At 40.7% G+C, this 13,243-nt stretch overlaps 1 protein-coding gene across 1 annotated transcript in view; it reads right to left on the bottom strand.

The window, feature by feature from the left end:
- Positions 1 to 3,386: 3,386 nt before the first annotated feature.
- The window catches only part of CPLX1 (complexin 1), a 119,594-nt gene continuing 109,737 nt past the window's right edge, over positions 3,387 to 13,243 (bottom strand). Inside the window, exon 4 of the mRNA XM_054811050.1 lies at positions 3,387 to 8,226. Within this exon, the coding sequence (XP_054667025.1) occupies positions 8,029 to 8,226 (198 nt within the window). The 3' untranslated portion in view covers positions 3,387 to 8,028. The remainder of the gene's footprint in view (positions 8,227 to 13,243) is intronic.

Raw genomic sequence — 13,243 nt, 5'->3', positions numbered from 1 at the left:
CATAGCCTACAGTAACATTTGACTAGTCACATCTTTTTCATTTGTTTCATCTCATCATTCTCAAGTTTTTCTGACGTACATTCCTCGGATATTGTTGACATCTGAGTTGTAAGAGTCCTCAGAGAGGCTGCTTATGTAAAGGACAGTACGTCTCATTGGGACATCTCAAGGAGGGGTCAGTATCATTGTCCTCACTTCATTACTGGAGGAAAACAAGGACCTCTGTAGCTCTAGCTTCTTCTCAGGCAAGTAATCAAGACTCTAGTAACTGGGCACTATTCTCCCTTCTGCTTTGCACGGGGATGGGTCTCCACAGCCTGTTCTTGTGCACAACTGTAGTGTTCCTGCTGAGCTATCCCTCACAACCTCAGTGAATAAGAGAGCTTGTGTAGACTGACTAGGAAATTTCCACTAAAATATTCTATTCTGATTTTTCTCCCCCTGAATGTAGTGCAGAGCTGTGTTAAGCTGACCTAAAAAACCCATGAGCAATCGCCATCTGCCAGCCTATGATTTTAACTGGGTAGTGGACATTTTATTTTTCCTCTGTCATAGCCTATTAAGCTAGTCTGGCTCATCTCCACACTAAAAATGGCTGCAATCCCACAGAGGATGAAGGATCTTTTTTTTAGGTAAAAACAAGAGATCATTAGGAGCTTCCTAATACTATACTGTAACACAATGTTAAAAACCTCCAAATGGCTTGCATCTCATCCCCATTTAGTACTGTGAAACCCAATTCTTTATTTAATCATCTGAGTAAGGCTTTCAATCTGTAACCAAATTGTCTGCTAACGGTTGGCAATAGATATGCTGGAATTTCTTCAAATATTACTCAGAAAGAAATAATAGTTGTGGGGTTTGTCCCCAAGTCTTCCCTATGAGTTTCAGTACCAAGATATTTTTTTCAGAGAGTCAATTTCTATTAATCTATGTATTTGTAAATGCATTCACCTTAAATTATTCATATTTGCTCTGAGATTTGCCATGATCAGTCTTCACAAAAAAGAAGGTTCTTTGTCACTGAGGGGTGAATATCTGATGAGCATCTGTGCAGCTGTTGGTAGGATGGAGAAGACTGGAAAGGTGTCTCATTTTCAACAGTTTTAAAGCCAGCTGCTAGATATTGGGTTCATGTATGCAGAAAATTCACAACTTAACAGGCTATGAAACTGGAATAGTAAAGAGTCCCATCTCAACCATGCGTGGGCTTCAGGATGATGGTTTGCATAACCCAATTTGAAGTGATTGTACATGATTTGGCTATTTTCAGCACCAATAAAGTGAAGATTAAAACAATATAAAGTCTTAATACCTTAATTCCATTTCAGTACACATTCTCCCTTCTCATGCAGACCGGACTTTGCTTGAGCTTGACTTTTTCTTTGACCCGTAGCTGACAAATGGGAAAGATGATGTTCCATTTTGTGTAAATTTTAAAATAACTTTTTACTAAAAATTAAATAGAAGTGAACTACATTTTCAGTCAGGCAGATGTTGCTTGCCATGGTCTAAACCCCTCATAGCTCAGCTGAAATGTTCACCACGTAAGTTTTAAAGAGGTCCTTTTCTGACCTAAAAGACCTTCAGCTGCTGCAGCTTAAGCTTGCTAAATACACTGCTCTGTCTGACCCTCTAGTATAAAAACAGGGTTTTGGAGGAAAGCAAATCTCAGATGAAAAAGTGTTTTCCATCCCACAGCGCTAGCAGAATTCTGCTTCCCTCTAAATACTGAAGACTCAAGAAAGCATGGGTGTTTGACATCACAAACTCCAGCCATTTGTCTTTTGCAGTTGTACTTTCAGCACCTATCTCAAACCATCTGTGAAATCACCAGAGACAGCCTGTAGCAGAGCTATCTCCAACAAGGAATATCCCAAAGCAGTTGTAACCCTGTTTTTCCTGAAGAGAGAAGGGACAGTTGGAAAAGGAGAAAAAAAAAAAAATCTGGGCTGAGAATTTTTAACTGGGGCTATCGAGGCTTGCCACAAACCTCCTGGGATGCCAATACACAGGACAGCATTCTGCCAGCATTGTCCAGTAACCTTCTTTCAAGTCTCATTTTCACAGAGGTTTATGAGGCCTAGATCATCCATGGTAATTCAGGAAGAGAAGGAAATGAAGCCATTAAAATGGACTTACTCATGACAATCAATGGTGAGTATCATTGCACCTAGCTTTTCATTTAGAAGTTTAATATCTGCCCCAAGCATCTGGTCTGTGCCTCCATTGCTGTCAGTGGCGATTCAGAGAGCTTGCCGTAGGGCTAATCATTGCATCCCAGGACCAGTGTCTGAGAAGCAGATCACTAATGCACCTTTCCAACTGGAGTGATTTTTCACCAGAATCGCTCATGATGTGCCTGATGATTTCTTTTTGTCTTGTTCCCCTCTGGAGAATGTTCTAGGTGACAAAGTGTACTTTTAAAGTGGGAAAATGCAGATTGTACCAGCTTAACCACTGGAATTATCCTTCTATATCTTTTTAATAAGAAGGCAGAAGCTGGTTCCAAAGAATAATTTACCTATATTGCAAAATGAAGCCTGTCAAAATCACCCGCTTTCGTTCTTTGGTATCTGAACCTCTCCCCTGACCACACTGGTGTGATATGATTATTCTGGTTCCCTTGAGCTTGCTGTTTCTTAGGGGAAACAGTGAAAAATACTTTTTTGCCCTGTTATCTTCCCCAAACACAGACGTTGCCTGGAACTTGGAGTAAATGAAGGGCCTGCCCTTGAACTCACAGGCTGCAGTAGCATTAGCGTGTGTTGGCCTTAGCAGTGCTGGGCTCAACGTCTGAGTAGGTGTTACGGGATGTAAATAATATGGGCTGATTCTCTGTGACAGTTTCCTAGGGGAAAGGGTTTCAGCATTTCCTATGAGATGTATGGTAATTTCTCTTTTTCTGACATGGTGCAATGCTTTTATGTTGAACATAACAGCTACTGATTTGTCCCTGAGTAGGTAAACTGAGGCTTAGCTGTGTACAACTTGCCACCCAAAGAGTTTTGTATATATCACAAATTCTAGATACAGAGATATATTTGATGTCATTGCAAATCAGCTTTTTATCTTTTTGGTTTAAGATCCAAACATATTTTCACTAAACCATAGTTAGATGCCTGTGTTTCCTTCAAAGGAATGTTGCTCTGCTCTTCCTAAGAAAAACTAATTCCTAATAGCAAAACTTATTTGAAATCTGATAATCGCCTGTAGATGTCAAACCTCGTCAGTGTTTTTGACAAATGAAAAAATTAGCATAGTAATTAAAATAATAGCCATGTTTCTCCTTGATTCTGTTACCACTCTATTTGTATATCAGCATCTATACTTTGATTTCCAAGTGTAGCCTGGTAGGAATTTCACAGGAAAGCATTGCAAAAAATGTATGAAATCACTGGGGTTTTTTATTGGCTGTGATTCCATTTGAAAAGAACATCATACCATTTATCCACATCATGCAGGAAAAAGTAGCAGTCAAATAACAAATGAAATTCACATTCACAAAATGTCTACTTCAAATAATTTTCTAGCTGCTTGGAGAGTACTGCATGCATCTGAAAGAAAGCTGAGGAGCACTTCTACTAGAAAATGCATGGCTAAGTTGAATTTTGCTCTGTGTGTGTGTGAGAGAGAGAGAGAGAAAACAAGCCATTTTGTAATGACAGTATTGAAACATTTTACTAAGCACATGAAGAAATAGTTATCTTGATAACATATTCAGAACAGATACAGACAGCTTTCAGATACATAAGACATTAAGCTGAGGTCACAACAGCTAATTTCTAACAATGCTTGTTCTAGCACAGTAAGCTTGCCAAAAAGATGTATTCAGCAGCATTGGTATGGTCTTTCTTGAAGAGAGAGGGGTTGGGAGGGATCTAAGACCTAAGCCAATGTATGGTACTAGAAATATAGTCAGAGGAGCTCCAAAGTGATTTAGCATATGATCTTATATTTTGTTTTATTTATTTATTTTAAACACAGGAGTAGCATTCATAATTAATATTACAGTCTGATTTCATATGGCTTTCTCTAAAGATAAATGTGAGTTCACAAGGTAAATCATTTACCCTCCAAATGTGGAGGCCCTTTGACTTTTTTTTTTAACTAACCAGTAAGGTCTTGGAGCTGTGTAGGGAAACGGCTGCAGTATCTAGCCACCAACCTTTCTGTGTAAATAAAAACTACTTTAAAAAAGAAAAGACCTCATTTACCTGAGATTGAACACACCAGTGATGCAAATAAAACCATGGCATGGAAAGACAAAGAGATGTTCAGAATCCAAACAATAAACCATGCTTCTCTTTGGTCTCGTTTAAGTGCTTCAACACCTGCTTGAGCGCTAAGGGGGAAAGTGTCTGAGAAAATGCTTCTCACATCCACACATGAGCCAAAGGTGTCTGTGTCCCATGTTGCCAGTTCAGAGTGGGAAGGGAAATGGATGGGCAGAAGGGAGGGGAGAGTGCCTGCTCTCGAGTCTTCAGCATGGCTTAGGCACTTTAGGGACAGTGGAATGACTTCAGAAGAGGTCCAGAACTCATGCAAGGTGCCAAAAGTTATGTGAGGCAAAACCAAGCAAAACCTGTCCAGTACCTGTGGTAGATCTTCTGTCATGTTTCTTTATTGAAAGAAAAGGAAAATTAAAATGAGAACTACCAGCTGAACTCTCTGCTGTCCAGGGAGGAAGGGTTGCTGCGGGTGTGGAGAGCTGAGGTACAGAAGTGATGACGTGGTTGGGCTGGGAAGCCCCCACAGTGAAAAAGACTCAGCAAACATTATTTAATAAACCACCCTCCCGTTTCCTCCTGCTCTGTGAGCCTGGCATGAGGCCTACCAACTCAGCACAGAGTCCTTATGGCCCTCTTCAGGGTTTGGATCCAGATGTTCACACAGCTCAGGAGCTCAGCTCACAGAAGCAGTACGTTTAATGCTAGACCCCAGGGATAGCACTATGTGCTTACAAAATCAGAGCACAAGGCACACAAGATCCTGACTTAGACCAGTCTTTCAATGGCACAGATGCTGAGGCACAGCTAGAAAAAATAATGCCAAATACTCTTCCCTTCTCTCTCTTATCCCTTTTTTCTCCCTTTTCGTCATCTTTCACATGTGCACACACATGCACATCAAGCTGCCAGGGAGACTGTGAAAACAAACAAGTAAGTAATTGGCAGTACCATTCTACAAGGAGGACACTAGGCAGAAAATTCTGATTTTGTGTTAGGAAGAGTATTTGGCTGGATGAGGAAGTGAGTCCATGATGGGGGCTAGGGAAAAGTCAACAAGCAAGTGGTAGAGGAAGGCCAAAGCAAAGTGGCATGAGCTCATCCTCTTTCTTTGTTTGTTTGCAGAGTTCTACAGCACAAGGCTGAGTGAAAATATGAACGGATGTGTTCCTTTTAGCAGGGGCACATTTCTGCTGGTTCTATTTATGTATTAGAGGACGCAAGTCACAAAGATTAGTCAGAGTATTTGAAAAGTATTGATGTCGGTGTGTCAGTGGGATCTGGGCTAGATTTCACTATCAATGAGTGGCTGAAGCAAAGAGCCAGTCTCTGCCTTTTAGCTTTCAGGGGTGTTGGATTTAGTTCCCTCTGTGGCAGAGCATCAAAACCAGCTGTTGCCTTTGTGACAGAAGGAGAGTTTTCACTTCTTTGAGGTTTACTTAAATAGGCTCAAATTACTAGTCGCTGAATTTGCATGGGGTGAGTAGGACACTCTCCCTAGAAAATGATAAATTGCTCAACACTGCTATGTTATACCCAAGCATTGATTCAGAGATAAAGAGTGGATCATTGAAGTCTTAGGGGGGAGACACTCATCTTCCTTTAAATGAAAGTTAGGGCAAAAAACCACTGACTATCCGGAAGAGTAAAACCTGCCTTTTCTTTCCTCTGGAAGCCATGGCAGCTTGTATTTGAATGAACATGTCTTGTTTGGAAGTCCAGCCTGAATAAGTGGCATCTTTATCAGTTGGTTCTGACTTGTAGATCAGTCAAACTTCCTCAGTCTCCACCTTGGATTTGGTAGAAACTTATGGTTGAAGTTATTCGTGAAGAAACAAGAGCTAGCATACCTGAATAAAAATTGGGTGAGCAGGGGCAAAATAAATATACTTGTTCTCTTTCATAATATTTTCCCCCTGTTATGAGAGACACTGCTAAAAGGCACAGAGTTCACAAGTTCACTACCTTAACCATGGTGCACATTTCTTCTGCTTACCTGAAAAGATGATAAATATCTTTTAAAATTTCCTATTCAGGAAAGTACTGAAATATGTGCCTAAACTCAGTTCCACTAAACAAGTGTGTCAAAGAAGTTCCATTGAAGTAAAATGCTTAATTTAGGTACATTATGAAGTGGCTCAGATTGCTTTCCCTTTTGTTGTCAGTAGAAAGTGCATATTTGCTTCCAAATCTTTTCCATGTACTTAGGAAACTTTTGTTCCCATGACAGGTACAAGCAATGCTAGTTCTGCCAGGCAAACCCTGATTCTCTTACAGGATTGTGAGACTGAAATGGCATGACGGTCTCACAGCAGCGACTACACAGACCTAGCCAAATGCAAAAAATCCAGAATCAGCTCTTCAGATGTCTGTGTTCAAAATGTCTATGTATATGAGTCTCTGTATGTACTAGCAAGTAGAATTTTGGCTTATCTTACGCATTTACTGAATACCTACAGTGCTGTATTGAGAAGTCCTCTGTGTCTGTGTCTGGAAAAGGCAACAAAGATAACAGCGAGAGAGATTTCCTCCCACCCTACTAGCATCAAGGGATGCCACACACTGTTACATTATTAGTTAGCTCCTGCATAGCACTGGAGAAGTATTCTCACTTTATGCCTTTATAGTAGGTAGAGACCAAAACATGTATTTTACAGCTGGAGAAGCTGGGTGGGGCAGAAAAATAAGTGACCTCCCCGAGGCAACACAGTAATATAGCATGATACATAGCAGGCATACTTGGGATTTCTAGATCTCTGGGGCAATGGCTAACATTCAGGCCACCACACCCTTGCACACACTGCAGGAAGGGGTGGGCAGGACACAGTTGCAATGATACTGGAAAAAAGATGTCCATCCTCCAAGCACTGTTGGGAATGGGACAACTAAATATGGCACTGGGCAGAAAGAGGAAGGTTAGTTAATCAGAGCAGCCTGTGTACTTGGTCATTGGCTTCAGAGGGGTTGGGGAGGTCCTCTACCAGAGCACCATGCACTCTCTTGTGGTTTCAGCTGTCTGTATGGCAAATGTCTTACCAAATCTGCTCTTTCAAGTTAAGTGTATGGCTAATTCCCAAAGTAACATGACTCTTGCTTAGATTCTGAGGCATTTAAATTCTACCAGCATCTGAGGGCAGATGACTCACTTCTTCCACACTTCTGAGTGATGTCAGCTGTGTAAGTCATGCAGGATTTACCTTCCAAATGATCTCTTGTTTATGACAGTGATGGAATTAAAACAGAAAAGCTCTGCTTCCATGGGAGAACTGAGATATCCCTTCCAAGGGCAGATGTGTTTAACAACAAATGGCTAGTGTGAGCCAATCAACAAGAATATTAATAATAATGACTAATAATTCTTATCAATGATAATAAAAAGAGAACTAAAAAAAATTAAAGAGGCCACTGTTCACACTTAGTGAACACTCCTTCCTGCTTTGGGTGGAAATGCATGTGAGGTTGTTCCTTTTCTATGCGTACTGTACAGTTGCCTTATTTAACATACATAATACTATGGCTTATAATAAAAATTGTGTAGTCTGCAGCTTTTTAATCTTTATATCCATTCAGAGGCATCTACTGGAAGTGACTATGTACAAAACAGGAATGGGTAAGTCTTGGGGTGGCGGGAAGGGAAAGAGGCAGTCAGAAAGGAATGGGCAGCGAAGGGACTCCCAGTGAGCAACAGAGGGCAGAGGTGGGAAGGGGTGCGTGATGGATGGCAAGATTGAAAATCCCCATTGGGCAAAAGAGAAATCCTTTGCAGTACTGTTTATGCCCATCTAACAGTCTGCAGCTATTACTTCTTGAACATGTCCTGCAGGGGCCCTGGTAAGTATTTGATGACTGTGTCTAGAATGCTCTCTTCTTCTTCCTCCTCTTCATCCCCACAGCCAGGAGGGATCGCCTTCTTTGGGCGTGTCAGACTCCCTTCAGCATTAGCTTCCAGTGCAGCCTGGGCCTCTGCTTCCCTTTCTTCCTTCTTCTTTATCCCATACTGCAGGAGAGAGATAATACATTGTCAGCCACCCACTGAACAAGATGAGTGATGAGGCCAGCCATTACACATTTTGCCTCATATTCTGCAATATGAACATCACTATTAATATTCTGCTTTTGCTTTTTGACACTCAAATTACCAATTCTAACAATTCCCCCCTAAGTACAGCCCAGTGGATGGACTGGTCTCACAAGACAAGATGGTTAGATGCTCAGATCACCCAGAAACAAGCATGGGAGAGAATTTGGGACTATACAGCTGTGGGTCTAGCAAAGACAATACAAATGCTGTGTTAGTAAAGTTTTGGGGTGGTATTCTACTGGTGTTGATCCTCCTCTTTTCTGTTACCATATCTGATGCTCATCCACATATCTGTTAACATATCTGATGCTCATCATCCACAATGATTTTGAAATTCCACCTGCACCATTTTATAGTCAAGGTTTATGGATGTGTCAAAACTTCAGGAAAAAAATAATTATCAACAAAAGAAAGCAAGCAGGACAGGACAGACAGGCAGACTGCAGTGAAAATGACACAGTTTTAAATATTCTCATGCAGGAGATATCCTACACAACCTCATCCCTGTTCTCTTGGTATAAATGGGACAGAAAGACCTCTTAGTGAAAATAAATCTTCATGAGAAACTCTGCACACTGAACTCTGCACTTCTGGGGGTAAAGCTGACTCATACAGTCTGAGGAGAAACATCCTTAAGCCTGCACATAGAATGAGTACCCAAAATTTGCTACTCCCATTGAGAATTAAAGGCACACCACTAAGACTTTACATAAATAACCACAATCTCATTTTATGATTTTATATTCAAAATGCTAGATTTAATAGAGGAGTAAAGATACACCTGAGTGAATCAGACTAAGGAGAGAAGTGCTGTAGTATCTCAGCTCCCACAGTGACTAGGACTTTCTTTCCAACTGCTAGTTTGAAGGCATGTTCAAGGAAAACAATTTCTGCACCACCAACCCTCATCACTCCTCAGCCTTCATGCATTTCAGTAATTCCCAGGTTTTGCTGCTATTTCCATACATGTTTGCACAGAAATTTTGGAGGTTGTGATCATACATGATGAAAAAAAACCCCAACAAACCCCTCCAACTGTCACATGCAAATCTACAGAAACAAGGGTACCTGCAAACTACCCTCTTTCTTCTAATCATTTCATTTCAGCTGCATTAGGGGGGCATTTGACCTTTGTGAGGAAGAGCAAAGGCATTCAGATTTCCTGTAGCAGCTATTAGCTTCAAAATTATTTCTCTGCAAACCCATTCCTTTATTTATGCCTAAATTTTAATTAAAGTACCAAATGGAATTAAGATTGCTCTCCGTACATCAGAACCATAAAGTAACTAATCTAAACCTATGCAAAAGCCAGCAAAACATTTTGCATAAGTAAGCTTGAAAAGAACTTTGAGAAGAAAATTAGATATGATTTAAAAAACATGGAAGAATTATGTTAGTAAAAAGTATTCAGTATTTTCTAGTATCAATAGTATGTTACTGCTGAATAGACATGAAATAGATGCTCTTTTCATGATTTTCTCTTCTCATTTTTTCCATTAAGAATAGACCTCATTGTTTACCAGTAAAGCAAAAAATGCATTGCTGCTGTCATAACTTGCTGTTTTCAAAGGGTTCTTGAATTTGACAGAAACTCCTAAGCATTTCTGAGCAAAAGCAATATTTCTGCTCCCTTTCTCCATCATCATTAAGATTTAGGATGACAGCCTGCAAGGTTGAAAACAGTAACTTCAAAATCCCCTAGTTCTCTAAATCAATTCTTCTGAGCCAAAATGTTCATTAAGGACATTTGTCTTAGGACTTTTATACCTAGTGGATGCCAGTCACACCAGATTACATGGGGAAGGTGTTCAAGACAACTGATGTCTCCATTCACATCTGAGGCAAAGGAAGCATTTGATCAACAGGTAGTTACAGGGCTGAACACCACAAAGAAGATCCAACATAGGACCATCAACCACTGCAGGGGGAATGAAAGACACTGCTCCGGTGTGGGCAGTTTGTAGGGCTGGTTGATACTCTCCCTCTCAAGTTACAGGTAGATATCTCTAGGTGATTCCCAGTGTAATTTATCTACATGCTTTATCTTCCTTTGCCAGCTAGAGAAGAAGTCGTGGAAGCAACACAAATCATAGTAACTGGTCCCCTGCATGTTTTCAAATTCTCCATCTCAAAGCAAGTATCAACTCGTGGTGGGTTGATCCTCTAGCTCTTGAACTGGTTGAACAAACATCCAGGCCACAGGAAACTGTGAAATAAAAACAACCACTCAAGTGCTACCACGTGCTAGGACAGAGGGAAGCTCAAAGATTATATGAAGGAATTAGCACTGTACTTGTCAGCCTGTGCTGACACGTTTCCTTAGGAAGCCTCTACTGATTGCCCTCAGAGAATTGCACAGTGCTAGACAGATCTTAGCTCATACAAGATATGGCCAGTCTTATAGAGCATCTGTAAAATGGGGCAATACATGGACTGAAAAGAGATTTTTCACTCTAAAAGGGCATTAAGGAAAACCAGATTCTGTTGTTCCAGCTTACTGTCACAAATACCAAGTACAGAAATTCATTTTTCTTGGTTCCTACCCTTAGTGATGCTACAACATGTAGAAACAAGACATTTCCCCCTAATACATATATAGCACTCAAATAGAAATTTATTTTGGACAAAAGTATTCTTCTCTTGGAGGAAGATGACATTGCATCTAAAGCAATTTTTCTAAGAAAGGATCAGTTTTATCTCTTAAGTGTTACCACTTAAACTTGGTGACATTTTGTAATGCTTTACATTAATCAAAATGTAATACTGTGATGATTCATAGGTGAATAAAATGACATTTTCCAGGTTTGAAATTGTTTCAGAGGAAATCAGATTATAGAATGGAAAATCTTAATATGAGAAAAAATTTAAAAAAGCATCTTAGTGTCTTCACATGAAATCTTTTAGGTGAAGTCAATAAATACTTTTGAAAACTATAGCTAAAAATAATGAATATTTTGGTGCTCTGGTTTTCCTGAGGGTGGGAAATACTGCATTATCTCAAAAAAATTGAAGGATGAGGACAATTATGGGTTTTTTTTAAAGGTTCAATCCCACAAAATTTAATATCAGAGGCTGTATTTGTATCATTATCTACTTGGCCTTCACTTATGCAACCATATAGTTAGTAATGTAGAATTATGGATCTATCCATCAAGATACTGAAACATTTTCAGTATGTGAACCACCTTGCTGCTGCTAAAGTCATTACTATCTTGCCACATGAGGATTGTTTTCACTGGGTCATATGCTGGTGAAAAACTGCTGGGATGGAGTTCTCAGTCATCAGGTGGAAAGAGAAAAAATACCATGGCCCTTGGTTTACCCCACACTCACTGACTGCGTGTCGGGAAAAGACCAGACTAATGATGCTGACATCAACTTCCTCTGCATCTCTTTCCCTTCCCTATTCCTTCTGCTTTCCATAAGAAGCCAAAGTAAGTGTATAAACCAGACACATGCTGGAAATTCAATCTAACTCTAATGGTAGTAAGAGTGTCAAGGAATAGGGGGACTGTTGAGCTAAGGTGGGTCTGCAACTAAAATGTCAACCCACCACAAATACTGTTACCATCTCTTATGACAAGCTACCCACTGCTTACTAAAAATGAACATATCTCTCTACCAAATATCTAAGCAACAATGAATAAAGCAGTAATATCACAGTTAAGACACTTGCAGAAGTAACTGCTCATCTCTGGGTCAGCTGTGGAACTGAGTCTCCAGGAAGACAGCTGCAATCAAGGTGCAAGTGAGTGGTTATCTTTGGATCAGATTTGGAACTGACTCCTTAGGAACAAGTGATTTATCTGGAGAAGCTAAGGAAATGCGGAAGGGTTTTTCTGGGGGATACAAAGACAACTCAAAGACCACATAGTGGGACAACCAGAAGATTATCAGTGCAGAGGATCCTGGAGTCTGAGAATAAACTGCTGCAAAGCCCAACATGAGCCGGCAATGCGTGCTTGCAGCTCAGAAAGCCAACTGGATCCTGGGCTGCATCAAAAACAGCATGACCAGCAGGTCAAGGGAGGTGATTCCATGAGAACTCCACTCTGCTTTCATGAAACCCCACCTGGAGTCCTGCATCCAGCTCTGGGGTCCCCAGTACAAGAAAGACATGGAGCTGTTGGAGCAATTCCAGAGGAAGGCCACAAAGTTGATCAGAAGGCTGAAGCACCTCTCCTATGAGGACAGGCTGAGAGAGTTGGGGTTGCTCATCCTGGAGGGGAGAAGGCTCTGGGGAGACCTTATGGCAGCCTTCCAGTACCTGAAGGGGCCTACAGTAAAGATGGTGAGGGACTGTTTATCAGGGAATGTAGTGATAGGACAAGGGGTAATGTGTTTAAACTAAAAGAAGGTAGATTTAGATTAGATATAAGGAGAAAATTCTTCACTGTGAGGGTGGTGAGACATTGAAACAGGTTGCCCAGAGAGGCTGTGGATGCCCCCTCCCTGGAAGTGTTCAAGGCCAGGTTGGATGGGACTTTGGGCAACATGGTCTAGTGGAGAGTGTCCCTCCCAGGGTTGGAACTAGATGATCTTTAAGGTTCTTTCGAACCCAAACCATTCTATGATTCCATGATTAACATCTTTGCCATTGACATACCAGGCAGGATGCCCCTGGGACTCCTATACTCAAAAGACCAGCAAAGTGGTCTTGCTGACCTTAGCATGTTGGGTCAACCATAACAATCATTTACCGTGATTGTGTGCTGCTAAGATTATTATAGTGACTCACTAAGATTATTATAGTTACTCACATGATTTTATCTGCTACTGCCATCTATCATATTTTACAGTCTCTATAAACTATTAAATATCACTATGTATATCCTTCGTATAGTCACAGATTCTTTCATCACTGGGTATTTTCACTGCACACTTCTCTTCCATCTTAAGATTTGGATAGGCAGGGAATGAGAACTGGTGCTCT

The sequence above is a fragment of the Grus americana genome, chromosome Z (genome assembly GCF_028858705.1).
Source record: "Grus americana isolate bGruAme1 chromosome Z, bGruAme1.mat, whole genome shotgun sequence".
Taxonomy (NCBI): Eukaryota; Metazoa; Chordata; class Aves; order Gruiformes; family Gruidae; genus Grus; species Grus americana.
Note: the sequence above shows the minus strand (reverse complement) of the source record. Positions and strands in the feature narration are given on the sequence as shown.